We start from the raw sequence: 25195 nt of genomic DNA, 5'->3' as shown, positions 1-25195 counted from the left end.
GCTTCTCCTCAGGGCTGTAACACTGATCTCTCTTCTCCTGGACCATTTTCAAAGCTGATTGAGACCTATTGAGGAATCAACTTAATAAATCGGACAAAAACATGGAATGAGAGGAAGGACATAAGAAGTACCAAACAGTGAGCTCCCGATGGAGCACTGGGAGGTAACTCATTTCCCTGTCTATGTACGGTGATGCATAGAGGATGGTGACAAAATGAGCATTAGATCCCAGAAAATGAGCTTGTTGATGGATTCGCCGTTAACCTATTCTGCACACTATGTACAGTGATACATAGAGGATGGATGGAGGAGAGAAATTATACGAAATATATATTGAAACCCTATTGTGAAAATGACTTTTAGCCAAAAATGCATGTGTGAGAGGAAAAAGAAGAAACTCTCCCAGAGGCGTCCGTCTCCTTTAGTCTCGGCGTTGTACAGGGGTATCATTCTGCAATCAGACTTGTGTACAAGTCTCTCTGTTCCCTTCTCCGGCTGTGCACTCTGACCCTGCGCCCCTTCACAGGGTGCAGGAGAGATTGGGGTGTAACTAGAGAGGAGACCATTGATTGCAAGTCTGCTGACAAAGTTTATGGCTTTCACTGGAGGACACCGAAGGAATAAACACTGGAACTTCTGGCCATCACCTCTGTATGTGAATGCAGCTCTGGATGTGACTGGAGTAGAAGACGACTTGCTGGAAACTCGACACAAACGTCTGCGTGCGTGTCGGTCCACTAAGCGTTGCGGCATCGTCACAGTGAATATTGTGGGGACCGGGTATAATATGAGCGGGGCAGTCCTGGTGCTCATGTGAGGTGTACCTGGAAACCCATGGCCAGTGTGCGGCCGCTCCAGACCCCACTGGCCCCAGTAGAAACCACGCATACATCAGAAAAGGTGACACACTCTTATACCCCAAGCTCTAACATCTCTTCTACTCCAGCCACATCCAAAAAAATGGTGAGTGCAGCCACATCCAAAGTGGTCGTCTGGTTACGTCTGTGCGTCCCGCCTCATGTTGGCACTCGTCTGGTTACATCTGTGCGTCCCGCCTCATGTTTGCGGTCGTCTGGTTACGTCTGTGCGTCCCGCCTCATGTTGGCACTCGTCTGGTTACGTCTGTGCGTCCCGCCTCATGTTGGCACTCGTCTGGTTACATCTGTGCGTCCCGCCTCATGTTGGCACTCGTCTGGTTACATCTTTGTGCCCCGCCTCATGTTTGCGGTCGTCTGGTTACATCTTTGTGCCCCGCCTCATGTTTGCGGTCGTCTGGTTACGTCTGTGCGTCCCGCCTCATGTTTGCGGTCGTCTGGTTACAACTGTGCATCCCACCTCATGTTGGCACTCGTCTGGTTACATCTGTGCGTCCCGCCTCATGTTGGCACTCGTCTGGTTACGTCTGTGCGTCCCGCCTCATGTTTGCGGTCGTCTGGTTACGTCTGTGCGTCCCGCCTCATGTTTGCGGTCGTCTGGTTACATCTGTGCGTCCCGCCTCATGTTGGCACTCGTCTGGTTACATCTGTGCGTCCCGCCTCATGTTGGCACTCGTCTGGTTACGTCTGTGCGTCCCGCCTCATGTTGGCACTCGTCTGGTTACATCTGTGCGTCCCGCCTCATGTTGGCACTCGTCTGGTTACGTCTGTGCATCCCGCCTCATGTTTGCGGTCGCCTGGTTACGTCTGTGCGTCCCGCCTCATGTTGGCGGTCGCCTGGTTTCGTCTGTGCGTCCCGCCTAATGTTTGCGGTCGCCTGGTTACGTCTGTGCGTCCCGCCTCTTGTTTGCGGTCGCCTGGTTACGTCTGTGCATCCCGCCTCAATGTTTGCGGTCGCCTGGTTACGTCTGTGCGTCCCGCCTCATGTTGGCGCTCGTCTGGCTACGTCTGTGCGTCCCACCTCATGTTGCCGCTCTTCTGGTTACGTCTGTGCGTCTTGCCTCATATTGGCACTCTTCTGATTACGTCTGTGCGTCCTGCTTTGTGTGGGCACTGGTTTGTGTGTCCCACCTCTTGATGTCGCTCGTCTGGCTACGTCTGTGCGTCCCACCTCATGTTGCCGCTCTTCTGGTTACGTCTGTGCGTCTTGCCTCATATTGGCACTCTTCTGATTACGTCTGTGCGTCCTGCTTTGTGTGGGCACTGGTTTGTGTGTCCCACCTCTTGATGTCGCTCGTCTGGCTACGTCTGTGCGTCCTGCCTCATGTTGGCACTTGTCTGGTTATATCTGTGCGTCCCGCCTCATGTTTGCGGTCGTCTGGTTACGTCTGTGCGTCCCACCTCGTGTTGGCACTCGTCTGGTTACATCTGTGCGTCCCGCCTCATGTTTGCGGTCGTCTGGTTACGTCTGTGCGTCCCACCTCGTGTTGGCACTCGTCTGGTTACATCTGTGCGTCCCGCCTCATGTTTGCGGTCGCCTGGTTACGTCTGTGCGTCCCGCCTCATGTTTGCGGTCCTCTGGTTACATCTGTGCGTCCCGCCTCATGTTTGCGGTCGCCTGGTTACGTCTGTGCGTCCCGCCTCATGTTTGCGGTCGCCTGGTTACGTCTGTGCATCCCGCCTCATGTTTGCGGTCGCCTGGTTACGTCTGTGCGTCCCACCTCATGTTGGCGCTCTTCTGATTACGTCTGTGCGTCCTGCTTTGTGTGGGCGCTGGTTTGTGTGTCCCACCTCTTGATGTCGCTCGTCTGGCTACGTCTGTGTCAGGCTTCGTGTTGACACTCGTCTGTGCATCCCGGCTTGTGTTGACTCTTGTCTGGTTGCGTCTGTGCTTGTTTTCTCGTGTTGGATATCATTGGGTTACATCTGCATGTTCCACCTCGTGTTGGCGCTCCGCTTCGTGTTGGTGCTCCGCTTCGTGTTGGTGCTCATCTGTACTTCCCACCTTGTGTTGGCGCTCCTCTGGTTACGTCTGTGAGTCCCGCTTCTTGTTGGCACTTCTCTGGTTACATCTGTGTGTCCTTCCTTGTGTTGGCACTCGTTTGTGCGTCCCGCCTCATATTGACATTCGTCTGGTTGCGTCTGTGCGTCCCGCTTTGTGTTGGTACTCATCTGTGTTGCCCTCATCTGGTTATGTCTGTGCGTCCCGTCTTGTATTGCGCTCATCTGGTTACGTCTGTGCTTCCCGTCTTTTGTTGGTACTCATCTGTGCGTCCCGCCTTGTGTTGCGCTCATCTGCTTACGTCTGTGCTTCCCGTCTTGTGTTGGTACTCATCTGTGCGTCCCGTCTTGTATTGCGCTCATCTGGTTACGTCTGTGCGTCCCGCCTTGTGTTGGTACTCATCTGTGCGTCCTGCCTTGTGTTGGCGCTCATCTGGTTACGTCTGTGCGTCCCGCCTTGTGTTGGCACTCATCTGTGCGTCCTGCCTTGTGTTGGCGCTCATCTGGTTACGTCTGTGCGTCCCGTCTTGTGTTGGTACTCATCTGTGCGTCCCGTCTTGTGTTGGTACTCATCTGTGCGTCCCGCCTTGTGTTGGCGCTCATCTGGTTACGTCTGTGCTTCCCGTCTTGTGTTGGTACTCATCTGTGCGTCCCGCCTTGTGTTGGCGCTCATCTGGTTACGTCTGTGCGTCCCGTCTTCTGTTGGTACTCATCTGTGCGTCCCGCCTTGTGTTGGCGCTCATCTGGTTACGTCTGTGCTTCCCGTCTTGTGTTGGTACTCATCTGTGCGTCCCGCCTTGTGTTGGCGCTCATCTGGTTACGTCTGTGCGTCCCGTCTTCTGTTGGTACTCATCTGTGCGTCCCGTCTTCTGTTGGTACTCATCTGTGCGTCCCGTCTTCTGTTGGTACTCATCTGTGCGTCCCGTCTTCTGTTGGTACTCATCTGTGCGTCCCGTCTTCTGTTGGTACTCATCTGTGCGTCCCGTCTTCTGTTGGTACTCATCTGTGCGTCCCGTCTCGTGTTGACGCTAGTCTGGTTACATATGCGCATCCCACCTCATGTTGCCTCTTGTCTTGCATAGATTTTGGTAGTTCTCGGATATTATTTATTTTTTATTGACCTGATGAAGACTCCAGGTTGTAGGAGTCGAAACGAGTTGTCCTATAATTTTTTTATGACCTCAATAAAGCAGATATTTTTATAACATCTATGAGATTGGGATTTTCCTTGCTTTCTACTTGCATAGATTTTGGTAGTTCTCGGAGGTTCTGTCTATTAATGGCTTTCTTCTGTCTCCTCAGCTGTCGTCTGGAGAGGACATGGAAATTTCAGATGAAGAAATTGCCATCGAGATTCCTGGAGTTCCCGGCCCACCTTATCAAATGGTGCCCCACCTCACAGGTCCTGTGGGCACTTACCCAGCTCAGACTATCCAGACAACTCTTCTGTCGATGCCCCCTCTCCCCCACCATCAAGCCCCTAATGCTTATCCACTCATGGCCCCCACAGCTGTCAGAGGTCGGATTGGAGAACTTGGGGGGCGACCAGCCTCCCCGCCTCCTCTTGACCCTGCCTCCTCCTCAGCAGTGCCCGCTCCCCATATTTATGACTTTGTAAACTCCATGGAACTAGTGAACAGGCTGGGCAACCAATGGGGTGGCATGTCCATGTCTTTCCAGATGCAGACGCAGATGCTCAGCCGCCTACAGCAGTGCAGGCAGGATAAGGGGCAGTTGTTTGATGAGCCCTACCCTCCACCATTGCTCCCTCACCTGCTGGCCCACAGACATCGACAGCTGCTGCCGCTCATGACCGAGCCGGTGTTTGGTGGGGCATATCCCCACTTCCCGTCCCAAGACCCCCAACCCTTGTTACCACTAAGGGACCTCACCACCAGGACAAATAGAACTCTGGGCCAGGAGCCTCGGCCCATGGGCTGGGCGCAAGAAGTGGACCCCCATGCGGCTACCGTCGTGAGTGTGCTGTCCTCTCTGATCCAGGAGATGAAGAGCACAATGCAGAGAGATCTGAACAGGAAGATGGTGGAGAATGTGGCCTTCCGAGCCTTCGACGAATGGTGGGATTGCAAGGAGGAGAAGGCGAAGGTAAGTGATGGCTGAGGATACCGGCACAATCAAGTGAGACACCTGCATCCTGGTCACCAATCCATTTTCTGTCTGCAGCCTTTCCAAAATGTGCCCAAACCAGCTCCTCGTGAAGAAGACAAGGAGAAGAGCCGACCCAAGGAGCCTGGGCTTCTGTCACTTGTGGACTGGGCCAAGAGCGGAGGTGCCGAAGGTTTCGGTTTTGGTTCTGGTCTCCGGGAGGCTCTGCGGCTTCCTTCCTTCAAGGTGAGTCTTGGCTCTCCTGCCTTCCATTTGTTTTGGGGGTCACTTGGCCCTTCTGGATCTTGTCTCCTTACTTTATTCACCCACCCGCGCAGGTGAAGAGGAAGCAGCACTCTGAGAGTGAAGATGGCGAGCAGAAGAGGCCGCGACCCTCCACTCCTGCAGAGGAGGAGGACGACGGTAGGTGTCTGGGACCAGAGGGGGCGCTCGCACCTTGCGACGGAGTCTTGCATCTTCATTACCCCAAGTGCTTCACCTCCTAGATCGAGAGAAAGGGACAACGTCGGAAACACGTGCAGGAGCAAAGATGTCGCAGCAGGAGGCGGATAGGATGAAGCACAAGCGCAGGGTCAACTTCCCCCTAGACAGCGAAGGAGAGGAGGCATCTGAGGAGTCTGCATCCGAGAAGGTGAGATCTGTAAAGAGGGGATGGAAAGGGGTGTGCAGGAGGAGGACAAAGGAGTGTGCAGGAGGAGGAGGACAGAGAGGGGTATGCAGGAGGCGGAGGACAGAGAGGAGTGTGCAGGAGGAGGACCGAGAGGGGTGTGCAGGAGGAGGAGGACAGAGAGGGGTGTGCAGGAGGAGGACGACAGAGAGGAGTGTGCAGGAGGAGGACCGAGATGAGGATGCAGGAGGAGGACTAAGGAGTGGGCAGGAGGATGACCGAGAGGGATGTGCAGGAGGAGGAGGACAGAGAGGGGTGGGCAGGAGGAGGAGGACAGAGAGGGGTGGGCAGCAGGAGGAGGACAGAGAGGGGTGGGCAGCAGGAGGAGGACAGAGAGGGGTGGGCAGCAGGAGGAGGACAGAGAGGGGTGGGCAGCAGGAGGAGGACAGAGAGGGGTGTGCAGGAGGAGGACAGAGAGGGGTGTGCAGGAGGAGGACAGAGAGGGGTGTGCAGGAGGAGGACAGAGAGGGGTGTGCAGGAGGAGGACAGAGAGGGGTGTGCAGGAGGAGGACAGAGAGGGGTGTGCAGGAGGAGGACAGAGAGGGGTGTGCAGGAGGAGGACAGAGAGGGGTGTGCAGGAGGAGGACAGAGAGGGGTGTGCAGGAGGAGGACAGAGAGGGGTGTGCAGGAGGAGGACAGAGAGGGGTGTGCAGGAGGAGGACAGAGAGGGGTGTGCAGGAGGAGGAGGAGGACAGAGAGGGGTGTGCAGGAGGAGGAGGAGGACAGAGAGGGGTGTGCAGGAGGAGGAGGAGGACAAAGAGGGGTGTGCAGGAGGAGGAGGACAGAGGGGTGTGCAGGAGGAGGAGGACAGAGGGGTGTGCAGGAGGAGGAGGAGGACAGAGAGGGGTGTGCAGGAGGAGGAGGAGGACAGAGGGGTGTGCAGGAGGAGGAGGAGGACAGAGAGGGGTGTGCAGGAGGAGGAGGAGGACAGAGAGGGGGGTGCAGGAAGAGGAGGACAGAGGGGGGTGCAGGAGGAGGAGGACAGAGGGGGGTGCAGGAAGAGGAGGACAGAGGGGTGTGCAGGAGGAGGAGGACAGAGAGGGGTGGGCAGGAGGAGGAGGACAGAGAGGGGTGGGCAGGAGGAGGAGGACAGAGAGGGGTGTGCAGGAGGAGGACAGAGGGGTGTGCAGGAGGAGGACAGAGAGGGGTGTGCAGGAGGAGGAGGAGGACAGAGAGGGGTGTGCAGGAGGAGGAGGAGGACAGAGAGGGGGGTGCAGGAAGAGGAGGACAGAGGGGGGTGCAGGAGGAGGAGGACAGAGAGGGGGGTGCAGGAAGAGGAGGACAGAGGGGTGTGCAGGAGGAGGAGAACAGAGAGGGGTGTGCAGGAGGAGGAGGACAGAGAGGGGTGGGCAGGAGGAGGAGGACAGAGAGGGGTGTGCAGGAGGAGGACAAAGAGGGGTGTGCAGGAGGAGGAGGACAGAGGGGTGTGCAGGAGGAGGAGGAGGAGGACAGAGGGGTGTGCAGGAGGAGGAGGAGGACAGAGAGGGGTGTGCAGGAGGAGGAGGAGGACAGAGAGGGGGGTGCAGGAAGAGGAGGACAGAGGGGGGTGCAGGAGGAGGAGGACAGAGGGGGGTGCAGGAAGAGGAGGACAGAGGGGTGTGCAGGAGGAGGAGGACAGAGAGGGGTGGGCAGGAGGAGGAGGACAGAGAGGGGTGTGCAGGAGGAGGACAGAGGGGTGTGCAGGAGGAGGACAGAGAGGGGTGTGCAGGAGGAGGAGGAGGACAGAGAGGGGTGTGCAGGAGGAGGAGGAGGACAGAGAGGGGGGTGCAGGAAGAGGAGGACAGAGGGGGGTGCAGGAGGAGGAGGACAGAGAGGGGGGTGCAGGAAGAGGAGGACAGAGGGGTGTGCAGGAGGAGGAGAACAGAGAGGGGTGTGCAGGAGGAGGAGGACAGAGAGGGGTGGGCAGGAGGAGGAGGACAGAGAGGGGTGTGCAGGAGGAGGACAAAGAGGGGTGTGCAGGAGGAGGAGGACAGAGGGGTGTGCAGGAGGAGGAGGAGGAGGACAGAGGGGTGTGCAGGAGGAGGAGGAGGACAGAGGGGTGTGCAGGAGGAGGAGGAGGACAGAGAGGGGTGTGCAGGAGGAGGAGGAGGACACAGAGGGGGGTGCAGGAGGAGGAGGACAGAGGGGGGTGCAGGAGGAGGAGGACAGAGAGGGGGGTGCAGGAGGAGGAGGACAGAGGGGTGTGCAGGAGGAGGAGGACAGAGAGGGGTGGGCAGGAGGAGGAGGACAGAGAGGGGTGGGCAGGAGGAGGAGGACCGAGAGGGGTGGGCAGGAGGAGGAGGACAGAGGGGTGTGCAGGAGGAGGAGGACAGAGAGGGGTGGGCAGGAGGAGGAGGACAGAGAGGGGTGTGCAGGAGGAGGAGGACAGAGAGGGGTGTGCAGGAGGAGGAGGAGGACAGAGAGGGGTGTGCAGGAGGAGGAGGAGGACAGAGAGGGGGGTGCAGGAAGAGGAGGACAGAGAGGGGTGTGCAGGAGGAGGAGGACAGAGAGGGGTGGGCAGGAGGAGGAGGACAGAGAGGGGGAGGTGGGCAATGTGTGCTCGCTCACGTGAGGTAGCAGAGCCGGTCCTGCGCGGTTTGCCTCGCGGTCATGGTGCGGCCGCTGCAGGACCTGAGCCTTATTGTGTTTTTTCTGCAGGACGAGGATGATGACGATGACTTCAGTAGTAAAGATGAAGACTCCGATGGTGAGGACTCACAGGGCGCTCGCCCGGAGGGAACACATGTACGGGGTGGTTATGTGTTTCGGGATAACAAGGAGCCCAGAAAAGAAGCGGACATAATAAAGGGCTCTCACTTAAAGGGACGGTGCTGTAATAACGAGGCTGGATTCAGCAGTCCCGGTGTGCAGGTGTTGTAGGTGTCCGGCCTCGTGTCTTTACCGTTGTCTTTTTCTCCAGATGAGACGCCGCTCGCCAAACTGTCCAACAAGATCGTGTCCGACGACAGTGATAGCTCCAGCGAATCTGACAGCAGCACCTCGTCCTCGTCTTCCTCCTCTTCATCGTCCTCATCATCATCCTCCTCCTCATCCTCATCATCGCCTGCGTCCTCTGACGATGAGGAAGACCAGGAGGACGCCCCTGTAACACCGACAGTTACTGAACCTCTGAGACCACCCAGCCCCCCACCACTGAAGCCCCTCACAGAAAACGATCTGACACTGAGTAAGTCCTCACTCCGCACATCGGGGGGTCCACAACCGTGATACATGGAGCAGAATAGTGAGTGCAGCTCTGGAGTATAATGAAGGAGGTAACTCAGGATCAGTAATGTAATGTATGTACACAGTGACTGCACCAGCAGAATAGTGAGTGCAGCTCTGGGGTATAATACAGGATGTAACTCAGGATCAGTAATGTAATGTATGTACACAGTGACTGCACCAGCAGAATAGTGAGTGCAGCTCTGGGGTATAATACAGGAGGTAACTCAGGATCAGTAATGTAATGTATGTACACAGTGACTGCACCAGCAGAATAGTGAGTGCAGCTCTGGGGTATAATACAGGATGTAACTCAGGATCAGTAATGTAATGTATGTACACAGTGATTACACCAGCAGAATAGTGAGTGCAGCTCTGGGGTATAATACAGGATGTAACTCAGGATCAGTAATGTAATGTATGTACACAGTGACTGCACCAGCAGAATAGTGAGTGCAGCTCTGGGGTATAATACAGGAGGTAACTCAGGATCAGTAATGTATGTACACAGTGACTGCACCAGCAGAATAGTGAGTGCAGCTCTGGGGTATAATACAGGATGTAACTCAGGATCAGTAATGTAATGTATGTACACAGTGACTGCACCAGCAGAATAGTGAGTGCAGCTCTGGAGTATAATACAGGATGTAACTCAGGATCAGTAATGTAATGTATGTACACAGTGACTGCACGAGCAGAATAGTGAGTGCAGCTCTGGGGTATAATACAGAATGTAACTCAGGATCAGTAATGTAATGTATGTACACAGTGACTGCACCAGCAGAATAGTGAGTGCAGCTCTGGAGTATAATACAGGAGGTAACTCAGGATCAGTAATGTAATGTATGTACACAGTGACTGCACCAGCAGAATAATGAGTGCAGCTCTGGAGTATAATACAGGAGGTAACTCAGGATCAGTAATGTGACGTATGTACACAGTGACTGCACCAGCAGAATAATGAGTGCAGCTCTGGAGTATAATACAGGATGTAACTCAGGATCAGTAATGTAATGTATGTACACAGTGACTGCACCAGCAGAATAATGAGTGCAGCTCTGGAGTATAATACAGGATGTAACTCAGGATCAGTAATGTAATGTATGTACACAGTGACTGCACCAGCAGAATAGTGAGTGCAGCTCTGGAGTATAATACAGGATGTAACTCCGTATCCGTCTCTGTTTTTGAATTTATAATCTTTTCTTTCTTTCCTCATCCATCTTCAGATAAGTCTCTCAATCTGGAAATTAAGGAGGAGCCCAGTACAGAAGTGTCACCGCTCCCTCCTCCGCCTCCTGTAACACCCCCAAAGCCATGCACCCCTTCATCTCCTCCGCTGCCGCTCCTTCCTCCTCCCAAGAAGAGACGCAAGACTGTCACCTTCCTCCTCGCGCCAGAAGATGAGCCTGAACCTGCGGAGAGTAAACCCCCCAATCACCTGGTCCCAGAGAAAATGATTCCTGAAATCTCACAAGTCCTTCATCAGGAGCCAGAGGCGATCCCCTCTCCTCCTCCTCCTCCTCCTTTAGTGTTGGAGCCTCCTCTCCCGTCCCCCAGGACTCTTTCTCCATCTGCGTTGTCGACACAGAGTCTCCAGGTCCCTAAACCAGAGCTGGTGATGCCACCACCACCTCCTGCCAAAGAGCCGCCGGAGCAGAGGCCTCCGGAGCAGGTGACGGTCCTAAACCTCCCATGGGACCACGCGTGTCTAGTGAAGTCGTATCCACCGCGCTCTGGACACGTGGACGCTCTGCAGGAGGAGGGAGAAGAATACATGGAGGAGGACCATGACCACGTGGAGGAGGTGAAGGCACTATCCATTCCAGCACCACCGCCAGTGCACGAGCCGGAGAGGCCGGACCCTGCCGAGGACCTTCTCTTCGCCCCGGTGCGGCAGATCTTACTGGAGCACAGCTACGCCTCTAACCCTGCCGCATTGAAGCAGCCGTCCAAGAGGCATCGGGCGACATCTGTAGACTTGGAGAAGCCCAGCGAGATGCTCCACGTGGACCTCAGACAGCCCGTGCTGGAGGCCCCGGAGGAAGTGGTGTGCGTGGGCGGGGGTCTGCTGCTCGGCCTGGAGGGTGGTGACGGCATCTGTGATGTCGGGGACTTACACTTGACATCTCCAAGGAAAATTGGGGAGAAATCCGCCCGCGAGGAGTCGAAGAGTAAGAAACGGAGACAACAAGAAGTGAAGGAGGTGACAGAGCCGGGAGAAATCACGACGGAGGAGGAGGATGAGGACGATGAGGAAGAAGACTTTTGGGTGTGCACACGGGAGCTGAGGTCGCACAGGAACCGGCGTTCTGCTCCGCTCCGGTCTCCGCCGAAGTACGAGATCCGCAGCGAGTTCGAGCAGATGACCATCCTCTACGACATCTGGAATAGCGGGCTGGACACCGAGGACTTGGTCTTCCTAAGAGACACGTACGAGAGGCTCCTGCAGGAGGACCACAGCACAGACTGGCTGAACGACACCCACTGGGTGCCCCACACCAATATCCTCCACATCAGGGTCTCACGACGGGGGGCGACCGCTGCGGCTTGTGGCTGGCGGAGGGAGAAAGTCATATCCCGAGGGGTCTTACAGGGTCAGACAGCCACCCCTCCATGGTGTCGGGGTTCTCCAGACTGTAGGTTAGGGCTCTGTAGCTGAGCCTCCAGCAGGGGTCCACAGAAAGACCCCCGTGGCTGCCATCTTGGTCCTCCAGTGACCGAGCTTTGTGGGAGAACTTCAGTTTCACCGTTTACTGCAGAATATAGAAGATGTAATCCAACAATCACAGGTTCAAGCCCCCCGGGGAAAAGATAAGTGTGTCCCCTTTACCCAGCACAAAAATCCAGATAGATTTTATTGTATATTAAGTAAAAGTCCGATCCATCGAGACCTAAAATGGATAAAGCCCACGTGGTAAACGGCGAGAATTGAATCGTCGGAACCGGTTTATATCAGTCAATGCAATCGCCTGAAAATGGAATCAATAAAGACGCCGGCCCTGGGCGCAAAGACCAAGAAGTCGCGCAGCTCCCGCGACCGGTCTCAGAAAATGGCAACACAAATAAATATATATATAGTGTTTATTACAAATTTACAATTTAATTTTTATTCTCCAATTAAAAAACATTAAGATGTCCTCGTGTGGGGGCCGCCGTCCTCGTGTGGGGGCCGCCGTCCTCGTGTGGTGCCGCCGTCCTCGTGTGGGGGCCGCCGTCCTCGTGTGGGGGCCGCCGTCCTCGTATGGTGGCCGCCGTCCTCGTGTGGGTGCCGCCGTCCTCGTGTGGGGGCCGCCGTCCTCGTGTGGGGGCCGCCGTCCTCGTATGGTGGCCGCCGTCCTCGTGTGGGGGCCGCCGTCCTCGTGTGGGGGCCGCCGTCCTCGTGTGGTGGCCGCCGTCCTCGTGTGGTGGCCGCCGTCCTCGTGTGGGTGCCGCCGTCCTCGTGTGGGGGCCGCCGTCCTCGTGTGGGGGCCGCCGTCCTCGTGTGGTGGCCGCCGTCCTCGTGTGGTGCCGCCGTCCTCGTTAGGGGGCCGCCGTCCTCGTTAGGGGGCCGCCGTCCTCGTTAGGGGGCCGCCGTCCTCGTTAGGGGGCCGCCGTCCTCTTTCGGGGCCGCTGTCCGCGGGGTGTTTTTGCCGTACAGCGAATGACGTAAAAACGATGGGAAAATCGTGTTTTGTTTCACTGCACTTTTTTATTATCTGGGTTCTGTATGACGGTTGTGTATGATGATGATGATGGTTCTCTTCCGTCACTATTCTTCCTTAACCTGTTCTCACTCACCAATATCGCGGACCCCAAGCGGCGGAGGAACCGTCAGGACGGACTGCGCGAACACCAGACCGGCTGCGCCCGGAGCGAGGGCTACTACGCCATCAGCAAGAAGGACAAGGACAAGTATCTAGACGTCATCCCGGTGTCTGTGCGCGAGCTGGACAGCGACACCCAGGTCTGTGCCTGTTCCCACCTCCTCCCACCGGGGGGCGCCGCCGCACCAATGCCTGACCTTACTCTATTATCTTCCAGGGCACTAATCGCGTGTTGTCCGAGCGTCGCTCCGAGCAGAGACGTCTCCTCAACGCCATCGGCTCCTTCTCCTTGTTGGACAGCGACTTACTGAAGCTCAACCAACTGAAGGTATTGTGGACCCCCGGGGGGCGCCGCTGCACTGCCGAGCTGGTCCGGTCTGTGTGCAGGGACTTATTCTCGCTTCATCTTGCAGTTCCGGAAGAAGAAGCTACGATTCGGCCGTAGTCGCATTCACGAGTGGGGTCTGTTCGCTATGGAGCCCATCGCCGCCGACGAGATGGTGATAGAATACGTGGGACAGAACATACGGCAGGTGAGGTTATACCGGGAGCGACCACCAGGTGTCGCTGCTCCTTCACTGTCCGAGCTCACAGCTCGGCGGCTCTGTGCCTGCTGGGAGTGGTAGTGTCAGAGCCGAGCCCGCTGCTCCCTGCGCCCCGGCTGACTATAGAGTCACCAACACAGGAGGGAATGTGACGCCGCGTTCCTATTAAAGGGCCGGCGCATCCTCTGTACTGAGAACTCAGACGCTGTGGAATGAATCCCGCTGCAATATGATTTCTAGACTTTGGATTTCAGTTCCTGATCACTTTCACTGCCTCTGCTTGCTGTCAGTGACAACATTTCTTTGGGAGTTATGGCCTTTGTAGAATCATAACTCCCATCATCCCAGGCAGCGAGGCTCAAGACGTGGAGTAGTATCGGAGATCTATGTAGAACCATAACTCCCATTATCCCATGTGGCGAGGCTGATGGTGTGGGGTAGTATTAGGGATCTATGCGAGACCACAACTCCCATCATTCCAGGCAGCGGGGCTGATGGTGTGAGGTAGTATTAGGGATCTGTGTAGGACCACAACTCCCATAATCCCAGGCAGCGGGGCTGATGGTGTGGGGTAGTATTAGGGATCTGTATAGGACCACAACTCCCATCATCACAGGCAGCGGGGCTGATGGTGTGGGGTAGTATTAGGGATCTGTGTAGGACCACAACTCCCATAATCCCAGGCAGCGGGGCTGATGGTGTGGGGTAGTATTAGGGATCTGTATAGGACCACAACTCCCATCATCACAGGCAGCGGGGCTGATGGTGTGGGGTAGTATTAGGGATCTGTATAGGACCACAACTCCCATCATCCCAGGCAGCGAGGCTGATGGTGTGGGGTAGTATTAGGGATCTGTATAGGACCACAACTCCCATCATCCCAGGCAGCGAGGCTGATGGTGTGGGGTAGTATTGGGGATCTGTGTAGGAGCACAACTCCCATCATCCCAGGCAGCGGGGCTGATGGTGTGGGGTAGTATTAAGGATCTGTATAGGACCACAACTCCCATCATCACAGGCAGCGGGGCTGATGGTGTGGGGTAGTATTAGGGATCTGTATAGGACCACAACTCCCATCATCACAGGCAGCGGGGCTGATGGTGTGGGGTAGTATTAGGGATCTGTATAGGACCACAACTCCCATCATCCCAGGCAGGGGAGCTGATGGTGTGGGGTAGTATTAGGGATCTATGCGGGACCACAACTCCCATCATTCCAGGCAGCAGGGCTGATGGTGTGGGGTAGTATTAGGGATCTGTGTAGGACCACAACTCCCATAATCCCAGGCAGGGGAGCTGATGGTGTGGGGTAGTATTAGGGATCTATGCGGGACCACAACTCCCATCATTCCAGGCAGCAGGGCTGATGGTGTGGGGTAGTATTAGGGATCTGTGTAGGACCACAACTCCCATCATCACAGGCAGCGGGGCTGATGGTGTGGGGTAGTATTAGGGATCTGTGTAGGACCACAACTCCCATCATCCCAGGCAGCGGGGCTGATGGTGTGGGGTAGTATTAGGGATCTGTATAGGACCACAACTCCCATCATCCCAGGCAGCGGGGCTCATGGTGTGGGGTAGTATTAGGGATCTGTATAGGACCACAACTCCCATCATCCCAGGCAGCGGGGCTGATGGTACGGGGTAGTATTAGGGATCTGTATAGGACCACAATTCCCATCATCCCAGGCAGCGGGGCTGATGGTACAGGGTAGTATTAGGGATCTGTATAGGACCACAACTCCCATCATCCAAGGCAGCAGGGCTCATGGTGTGGGGTAGTATTAGGATCTGTGTAGGACCACAACTCCCATCATCCAAGGCAGCGGGGCTGATGGTGTGGGGTAGTATTAGGGATCTGTGTAGGACCACAACTCCCATCATCCAAGGCAGCGGGGCTGATGCTGCGGGGTAGTATTAGGGATCTGTGTAGGACCACAACTCCCATCATCCCAGGCAGCGGGGCTGATGGTGTGGGGTAGTATTGGGGATCTATGCGGGACCACAACTCCCATCATCCAAGGCAGCGGGGCTGATGGTGTGGGGTAGTATTAGGGATCTATGCGGGACCACAACTCCCATCATCCCAGGCAGCAGGGCTGATGGTGTGGGGTAGTATTAGGGATCTGTATAGGACCACAACTCCCATCATCACAGGCAGCGGGGCTCATGGTGTGGGGTAGTATTAGGGATCTGTATAGGACCACAACTCCCATCATCCCAGGCAGCGAGGCTGATGGTGTGGGGTAGTATTAGGGATCTGTGTAGGACCACAACTCCCATCATCCAAGGCAGCGGGGCTGATGGTACGGGGTAGTATTAGGGATCTGTGTAGGACCACAACTCCCATCATCCCAGGCAGCGGGGCTCATGGTGTGTGGTAGTATTAGGGATCTATGCGGGACCACAACTCCCATCATCCCAGGCAGCGGTGCTGATGGTGTGGGGTAGTATTAGGGATCTATGCGGGACCACAACTCCCATCATCCCAGGCAGCGGGGCTGATGGTACGGGGTAGTATTAGGGATCTATGCGGGACCACAACTCCCATCATTCCAGGCAGCAGGGCTGATGGTGTGGGGTAGTATTAGGGATCTGTGTAGGACCACAACTCCCATCATCCCAGGCAGCGGGGCTGATGGTGTGTGGTAGTATTGGGGATCTATGCGGGACCACAACTCCCATCATCCCAGGCAGCAGGGCTCATGGTGTGGGGTAGTATTAGGGATCCATGCGGGACCACAATTCCCATCATCCCAGGCAGCGGGGCTGATGGTACGGGGTAGTATTAGGGATCTATGCGGGACCACAACTCCCATCATCCCAGGCAGCGGGGCTGATGCTGCGGGGTAGTATTAGGGATCTGTGTAGGACCACAACTCCCATCATCCCAGGCAGCGGGGCTGATGCTGCGGGGTAGTATTAGGGATCTGTGTAGGACCACAACTCCCATCATCCAAGGCAGCGGGGCTCATGGTGTGGGGTAGTATTAGGATCTTTGTAGGACCACAACACCCATCATCCCAGGCAGCGGGGCTGATGGTACGGGGTAGTATTAGGGATCTATGCGGGACCACAACTCCCATCATCCCAGGCAGCGGGGCTGATGCTGCGGGGTAGTATTAGGGATCTGTGTAGGACCACAACTCCCATCATCCCAGGCAGCGGGGCTGATGGTGTGGGGTAGTATTGGGGATCTATGCGGGACCACAACTCCCATCATCCCAGGCAGCGGGGCTGATGGTGTGGGGTAGTATTGGGGATCTATGCGGGACCACAATTCCCATCATCACAGGCAGCGGGGCTGATGGTACGGGGTAGTATTAGGATCTGTGTAGGACCACAACTCCCATCATCCCAGGCAGCGGGGCTGATGGTGTGGGGTAGTATTGGGGATCTGTGCGGGACCACAACTCCCATCATCACAGGCAGCGGGGCGATGGTGTGGGGTAGTATTAGGGATCTGTGCGGGACCACAACTCCCATCATCACAGGCAGCGGGGCGATGGTGTGGGGTAGTATTAGGGATCTGTGCGGGACCACAACTCCCATCATCACAGGCAGCGGGGCTGATGGTGTGGGGTAGTATTAGGGATCTATGCGGGACCACAACTCCCATCATTCCAGGCAGCAGGGCTGATGGTGTGGGGTAGTATTAGGGATCTGTGTAGGACCACAACTCCCATCATCACAGGCAGCGGGGCTGATGGTGTGGGGTAGTATTAGGGATCTGTGTAGGACCACAACTCCCATCATCCCAGGCAGCGGGGCTCATGGTGTGGGGTAGTATTAGGGATCTGTATAGGACCACAACTCCCATCATCCCAGGCAGCGAGGCTGATGGTGTGGGGTAGTATTAGGGATCTGTATAGGACCACAACTCCCATCATCCCAGGCAGCGGGGCTCATGGTGTGGGGTAGTATTAGGGATCTGTGTAGGACCACAACTCCCATCATCCCAGGCAGCGGGGCTCATGGTGTGGGGTAGTATTAGGGATCTGTATAGGACCACAACTCCCATCATCCAAGGCAGCAGGGCTCATGGTGTGGGGTAGTATTAGGATCTGTGTAGGACCACAACTCCCATCATCCCAGGCAGCGGGGCTGATGGTACGGGGTAGTATTAGGGATCTGTATAGGACCACAATTCCCATCATCCCAGGCAGCGGGGCTGATGGTACGGGGTAGTATTAGGGATCTATGCGGGACCACAACTCCCATCATCCCAGGCAGCGGGTCTGATGCTGCGGGGTAGTATTAGGGATCTGTATAGGACCACAACTCCCATCATCCAAGGCAGCAGGGCTCATGGTGTGGGGTAGTATTAGGATCTGTGTAGGACCACAACTCCCATCATCCAAGGCAGCGGGGCTGATGGTGTGGGGTAGTATTAGGGATCTGTGTAGGACCACAACTCCCATCATCCAAGGCAGCGGGGCTGATGGTGTGGGGTAGTATTGGGGATCTATGCGGGACCACAACTCCCATCATCCAAGGCAGCGGGGCTGATGGTGTGGGGTAGTATTAGGGATCTGTGTAGGACCACAACTCCCATCATCCCAGGCAGCAGGGCTGATGGTGTGGGGTAGTATTAGGGATCTGTATAGGACCACAACTCCCATCATCCCAGGCAGCGGGGCTCATGGTGTGTGGTAGTATTAGGGATCTATGCGGGACCACAACTCCCATCATCCCAGGCAGCGGTGCTGATGGTGTGGGGTAGTATTAGGGATCTATGCGGGACCACAACTCCCATCATCCCAGGCAGCGGGGCTGATGGCACGGGGTAGTATTAGGGATCTATGCGGGACCACAACTCCCATCATCCCAGGCAGCGGGGCTGATGCTGCGGGGTAGTATTAGGGATCTGTGTAGGACCACAACTCCCATCATCCCAGGCAGCGGGGCTGATGGTGTGTGGTAGTATTGGGGATCTATGCGGGACCACAACTCCCATCATCCCAGGCAGCGGGGCTGATGCTGCGGGGTAGTATTAGGGATCTGTGTAGGACCACAACTCCCATCATCCCAGGCAGGGGGGCTGATGGTACGGGGTAGTATTAGGGATCCATGCGGGACCACAATTCCCATCATCCCAGGCAGCGGGGCTGATGGTACGGGGTAGTATTAGGGATCTATGCGGGACCACAACTCCCATCATCCCAGGCAGCGGGGCTGATGCTGCGGGGTAGTATTAGGGATCTGTGTAGGACCACAACTCCCATCATCCCAGGCAGCGGGGCTGATGCTGCGGGGTAGTATTAGGATCTGTGTAGGACCACAACTCCCATCATCCAAGGCAGCGGGGCTCATGGTGTGGGGTAGTATTAGGATCTTTGTAGGACCACAACACCCATCATCCCAGGCAGCGGGGCTGATGGTGTGGGGTAGTATTGGGGATCTATGCGGGACCACAATTCCCATCATCACAGGCAGCGGGGCTGATGGTACGGGGTAGTATTAGGATCTGTGTAGGACCACAACTCCCATCATCCCAGGCAGCGGGGCTGATGGTGTGGGGTAGTATTAGGGATCTGTGCGGGACCACAACTCCCATCATCACAGGCAGCGGGGCGATGGTGTGGGGTAGTATTAGGGATCTGTGCGGGACCACAACTCCCATCATCACAGGCAGCGGGGCGATGGTGTGGGGTAGTATTAGGGATCTGTGCGGGACCACAACTCCCATCATCACAGGCAGCGGGGCTGATGGTGTGGGGTAGTATTAGGGATCTATGCGGGACCACAACTCCCATCATTCCAGGCAGCAGGGCTGATGGTGTGGGGTAGTATTAGGGATCTGTGTAGGACCACAACTCCCATCATCACAGGCAGCGGGGCTGATGGTGTGGGGTAGTATTAGGGATCTGTGTAGGACCACAACTCCCATCATCCCAGGCAGCGGGGCTCATGGTGTGGGGTAGTATTAGGGATCTGTATAGGACCACAACTCCCATCATCCCAGGCAGCGGGGCTCATGGTGTGGGGTAGTATTAGGGATCTGTGTAGGACCACAACTCCCATCATCCCAGGCAGCGGGGCTCATGGTGTGGGGTAGTATTAGGGATCTGTATAGGACCACAACTCCCATCATCCCAGGCAGCGAGGCTGATGGTGTGGGGTAGTATTAGGGATCTGTATAGGACCACAACTCCCATCATCCCAGGCAGCGGGGCTCATGGTGTGGGGTAGTATTAGGGATCTGTATAGGACCACAACTCCCATCATCCCAGGCAGCGGGGCTGATGGTGTGGGGTAGTATTAGGATCTGTGTAGGACCACAACTCCCATCATCCCAGGCAGCGGGGCTGATGGTGTGGGGTAGTATTAGGGATCTGTATAGGACCACAACTCCCATCATCCCAGGCAGCGGGGCTGATGGTACGGGGTAGTATTAGGGATCTGTATAGGACCACAATTCCCATCATCCCAGGCAGCGGGGCTGATGGTACAGGGTAGTATTAGGGATCTATGCGGGACCACAACTCCCATCATCCCAGGCAGCGGGTCTGATGCTGCGGGGTAGTATTAGGGATCTGTATAGGACCACAACTCCCATCATCCAAGGCAGCAGGGCTCATGGTGTGGGGTAGTATTAGGATCTGTGTAGGACCACAACTCCCATCATCCAAGGCAGCGGGGCTGATGGTGTGGGGTAGTATTAGGGATCTGTGTAGGACCACAACTCCCATCATCCAAGGCAGCGGGGCTGATGCTGCGGGGTAGTATTAGGGATCTGTGTAGGACCACAACTCCCATCATCCCAGGCAGCGGGGCTGATGGTGTGGGGTAGTATTGGGGATCTATGCGGGACCACAACTCCCATCATCCAAGGCAGCGGGGCTGATGGTGTGGGGTAGTATTAGGGATCTGTGTAGGACCACAACTCCCATCATCCCAGGCAGCGGGGCTGATGCTGCGGGGTAGTATTAGGGATCTATGCGGGACCACAACTCCCATCATCCCAGGCAGCAGGGCTGATGGTGTGGGGTAGTATTAGGGATCTGTATAGGACCACAACTCCCATCATCACAGGCAGCGGGGCTCATGGTGTGGGGTAGTATTAGGGATCTGTATAGGACCACAACTCCCATCATCCCAGGCAGCGAGGCTGATGGTGTGGGGTAGTATTAGGGATCTGTGTAGGACCACAACTCCCATCATCCAAGGCAGCGGGGCTGATGGTACGGGGTAGTATTAGGGATCTGTGTAGGACCACAACTCCCATCATCCCAGGCAGCGGGGCTCATGGTGTGTGGTAGTATTAGGGATCTATGCGGGACCACAACTCCCATCATCCCAGGCAGCGAGGCTGATGGTGTGGGGTAGTATTAGGGATCTATGCGGGACCACAACTCCCATCATCCCAGGCAGCGGTGCTGATGGTGTGGGGTAGTATTAGGGATCTATGCGGGACCACAACTCCCATCATCCCAGGCAGCGGGGCTGATGGTACGGGGTAGTATTAGGGATCTATGCGGGACCACAACTCCCATCATCCCAGGCAGCGGGGCTGATGCTGCGGGGTAGTATTAGGGATCTGTGTAGGACCACAACTCCCATCATCCCAGGCAGCGGGGCTGATGGTGTGTGGTAGTATTGGGGATCTATGCGGGACCACAACTCCCATCATCCCAGGCAGCGGGGCTGATGCTGCGGGGTAGTATTAGGGATCTGTGTAGGACCACAACTCCCATCATCCCAGGCAGGGGGGCTGATGGTACGGGGTAGTATTAGGGATCCATGCGGGACCACAATTCCCATCATCCCAGGCAGCGGGGCTGATGGTACGGGGTAGTATTAGGGATCTGTGTAGGACCACAACTCCCATCATCCCAGGCAGCGGGGCTGATGCTGCGGGGTAGTATTAGGGATCTGTGTAGGACCACAACTCCCATCATCCCAGGCAGCGGGGCTGATGCTGCGGGGTAGTATTAGGGATCTGTGTAGGACCACAACTCCCATCATCCAAGGCAGCGGGGCTCATGGTGTGGGGTAGTATTAGGATCTTTGTAGGACCACAACACCCATCATCCCAGGCAGCGGGGCTGATGGTACGGGGTAGTATTAGGGATCTATGCGGGACCACAACTCCCATCATCCCAGGCAGCGGGGCTGATGCTGCGGGGTAGTATTAGGGATCTGTGTAGGACCACAACTCCCATCATCCCAGGCAGCGGGGCTGATGGTGTGGGGTAGTATTGGGGATCTATGCGGGACCACAACTCCCATCATCCCAGGCAGCGGGGCTGATGCTGCGGGGTAGTATTAGGGATCTGTGTAGGACCACAACTCCCATCATCCCAGGCAGCGGGGCTGATGCTGCGGGGTAGTATTAGGGATCTGTGTAGGACCACAACTCCCATCATCCAAGGCAGCGGGGCTCATGGTGTGGGGTAGTATTAGGATCTTTGTAGGACCACAACACCCATCATCCCAGGCAGCGGGGCTGATGGTACGGGGTAGTATTAGGGATCTATGCGGGACCACAACTCCCATCATCCCAGGCAGCGGGGCTGATGCTGCGGGGTAGTATTAGGGATCTGTGTAGGACCACAACTCCCATCATCCCAGGCAGCGGGGCTGATGGTGTGGGGTAGTATTGGGGATCTATGCGGGACCACAACTCCCATCATCCCAGGCAGCAGGGCTGATGGTGTGGGGTAGTATTGGGGATCTATGCGGGACCACAATTCCCATCATCACAGGCAGCGGGGCTGATGGTACGGGGTAGTATTAGGATCTGTGTAGGACCACAACTCCCATCATCCCAGGCAGCGGGGCTGATGGTGTGGGGTAGTATTAGGGATCTGTGCGGGACCACAACTCCCATCATCACAGGCAGCGGGGCGATGGTGTGGGGTAGTATTAGGGATCTGTGCGGGACCACAACTCCCATCATCACAGGCAGCGGGGCGATGGTGTGGGGTAGTATTAGGGATCTGTGCGGGACCACAACTCCCATCATCACAGGCAGCGGGGCTGATGGTGTGGGGTAGTATTAGGGATCTGTGCGGGACCACAACTCCCATCATCACAGGCAGCGGGGCTGATGGTGTGGGGTAGTATTAGGATCTGTGTAGGACCACAACTCCCATCATCACAGGCAGCGGGGCGATGGTGTGGGGTAGTATTAGGGATCTGTGCGGGACCACAACTCCCATCATCACAGGCAGCGGGGCTGATGGTGTGGGGTAGTATTAGGGATCTGTGCGGGACCACAACTCCCATCATCACAGGCAGCGGGGCTGATGGTGTGGGGTAGTATTAGGATCTGTGTAGGACCACAACTCCCATCATCACAGGCAGCGGGGCGATGGTGTGGGGTAGTATTAGGGATCTGTGCGGGACCACAACTCCCATCATCACAGGCAGCGGGGCGATGGTGTGGGGTAGTATTAGGGATCTGTGCGGGACCACAACTCCCATCATCCCAGGCAGCGGGGCGTTGGTGCGTGGTAGTAGTGTCCGGCAGTTGCTCGCACTTCTTGGCCTGGTGAGTTCCCTCCGGATTAGGTCGGGGAGGTTCTGTCTGCTGGGACCAGTTGTCCGCCCTGTTGGCTTCTGTGTGTGGATGGATCACATCTGGTCTTTCCGCATTTGTAATGGGCAGATTAGATTGTGAGCTCTTGAGGACGGAGCAGCAGAATGATAAACTTAAAGGGCCAGTCCTTATCACAGCGGGGCACGGCTGACACACTGTAACAAGTCTGCAGCTGTGATATCGGTGTGCTGTAACGCGCTGTCTGTGCAGGTCGTAGCCGACATGAAGGAGAAGCGCTACGCACAGGAGGGGATCGGCAGCAGCTACCTGTTCCGCGTGGACCACGAGACCATCATAGACGCAACCAAAAGTGGAAACCTGGCGCGTTTCATAAACCACTGCTGCACGGTAAGCCGCCGCCGGCCGGTCACATGCCAGCGAGCTGCCCAACGATTGGCTGCACACGGCGTCCGCTCCCTTTTACACTTCTTCTTCGTTCCATTGCAGCCTAATTGTTACGCCAAAGTCATCACCATCGAGTCGCAGAAGAAGATCGTCATCTACTCCAAGCAGCCGATCGGCATCAACGAGGAGATCACCTACGACTACAAGTTCCCCATCGAGGAGAACAAGATTCCCTGCCTGTGCGGCACCGAGAACTGCCGGGGCACCCTGAACTAACGCCAAAGGCTCGTGCGGCCCCCGGTGTGGACGGAGCGCGGGGGGCATTTACCGGTACAGTGGCGGCCATGTTTAGTTTCCAGCCTGACCCGTCCGTGGCACTTTAACACGACGCCTGAGCGCGTTGATGCCGAGCTCCCCGCTCACTTCATGCCGTCACCAAGTTCTTCATGTATAGGTTATTTTTTTTTATTTTTTTGTTCCCTTTTTTTTTCTATACATTTTTAGTTTTCTGTTTTTTTATTCCTTTCTGGGATTATGTTATTTATGGCGGGCAACGGGCGAGAGATCCAGACCCTCCCAGCCCCCCCCATCGCCGACCTCAAAGCCCAAGACCCTCCGGACCCCGACCCCAGAACGCACAAGTCACCCCTTGTCTCTGTATATACACTACGCCCTGTACATAGCCCCCAGAGCTGAGTCTGCGACGACCCCGCAGCTGTGATGTAGACCCTGCCCTGTGCGTGGCGTGCAGCGACGCTGAGTGTCTACAGATCCGCCACGCACGGTATCGCCGCGCCGACGTCACATTTTAGCTTTTTTTTCCCCCCCCGATTGGTTTTTATTGTTTTATTTATTCCAATTGGATTTTAAGATTGAAACGACGCTCCGCCCTCCGGGGGTCCGTATTGGCAGAGGACGAGCCTTCAGGGGGTCCATAATTTACTTAATTCAGTGGCCATTATTATTTTAAGCCGGAGGGGGAGCAGCGTCGCTCTGCAGATATTTCCCTTTTCTGTTTCTCCTCCCCCTGTTTGTGCCGTTGACGTTCGGCGTGGCAGACGCCACTGTTGTACCCGTGGGGGGTCGGGGAGGGCGGAGGGGCTCAGGGCTTGAGAATGTTGTATATTCTGTATATTAACTGCTTTGTTTCTTGTAGAAACACGAGTTTATTACGTACGCTCCCGCGTCTGCCTCGTTATTTCAGAGGGGGGAGGACGAGATAAGCTGCAGTGATTGGACAGACGGAGACCTTGACTCTGCATCTCCTGGGAGTACGGTCAGAGGTGACGGCGTCACCGCTTATCTCAAGGCCGGGCAAAGAGCAAGGTCGGGTGTATCAGATGATTGCAGAGTGTCTTCCTTGCAGAGCATCGAGTGACAGTCACTGACCATCCTGTGCAGTCTGATGGGGAAGAGCAAAGAGGATTGTGCTGCCCTGGTGCAATGTCCGGTCATCTCTGGCACCCACCATCCTGGGCAGCCCTTGTCCTTACTAAGACCCCGCGTGCTCATGACGGCTCTGGTCCTAGTAAGGCGATGGGCACTGAGAATGCGGGATGCAGAAGTGATGACTGGATGACACGGATGCAGGAGCAGATATTGACCTAACGTTCAAGATATGATTCTGCTTCTTCAAAAAATCCTCTAAGTTCCCTCATGATGCCTCAGAGGGGGCATCATGAAACCCCAGAGATCTGAGCCTGCTGAAGATTAGGGTGATGTTCAAGATGTGTGTGCAAATGTTTCCTTCACAGAAACGTTTCACATCGCTTCCTCCTTCTGGACGTTTCCTGCAACGTCTGGAGGAGCCATAGTGGGCTCTGTGTTCACCCCAATGGGCTCCGTGTGACTCTCGGCCCACTGCTCTTGTACTGGAGGGTGATGGTGAGAATCTGAAGATTAGAGTGATGTGCGAGGCGTTTCTATATGTTTCCTTCAGACGTGCTTCACTTCAACTTCCTGTCTGGAGTTTTCTTGCATAGTCTGGGGGAACCGTAATGGGCTACGAGTGACTCCCAGTCCATTGCTTTTGAACTGAAGGCTGATGGTGAGAACCTGCTGAAGATTAGGGTGATGTGCGAG

General features: G+C 56.0%; 1 protein-coding gene across 1 annotated transcript in view; it reads left to right on the top strand.

Annotated features, from left to right (window-relative positions):
* Positions 1–24290, top strand: part of SETD1A (SET domain containing 1A, histone lysine methyltransferase) — a 37525-nt gene extending 13235 nt beyond the window's left edge. Inside the window, exons 8-19 of the mRNA XM_069735050.1 lie at positions 4179–4982; positions 5061–5228; positions 5321–5405; positions 5489–5634; positions 8308–8356; positions 8570–8836; positions 10104–11378; positions 12651–12820; positions 12898–13008; positions 13094–13213; positions 22979–23116; positions 23216–24290. Coding sequence (XP_069591151.1) covers positions 4179–4982; positions 5061–5228; positions 5321–5405; positions 5489–5634; positions 8308–8356; positions 8570–8836; positions 10104–11378; positions 12651–12820; positions 12898–13008; positions 13094–13213; positions 22979–23116; positions 23216–23389 — 3507 coding nt within the window. The 3' untranslated portion in view covers positions 23390–24290. The remainder of the gene's footprint in view (positions 1–4178; positions 4983–5060; positions 5229–5320; positions 5406–5488; positions 5635–8307; positions 8357–8569; positions 8837–10103; positions 11379–12650; positions 12821–12897; positions 13009–13093; positions 13214–22978; positions 23117–23215) is intronic.
* Positions 24291–25195: the final 905 nt, after the last annotated feature.

This window comes from Ranitomeya imitator, chromosome 7, assembly GCF_032444005.1.
Source record: "Ranitomeya imitator isolate aRanImi1 chromosome 7, aRanImi1.pri, whole genome shotgun sequence".
In the NCBI taxonomy this organism is placed as follows: Eukaryota; Metazoa; Chordata; class Amphibia; order Anura; family Dendrobatidae; genus Ranitomeya; species Ranitomeya imitator.
This window is presented reverse-complemented; position numbering and strand designations above follow the sequence as displayed.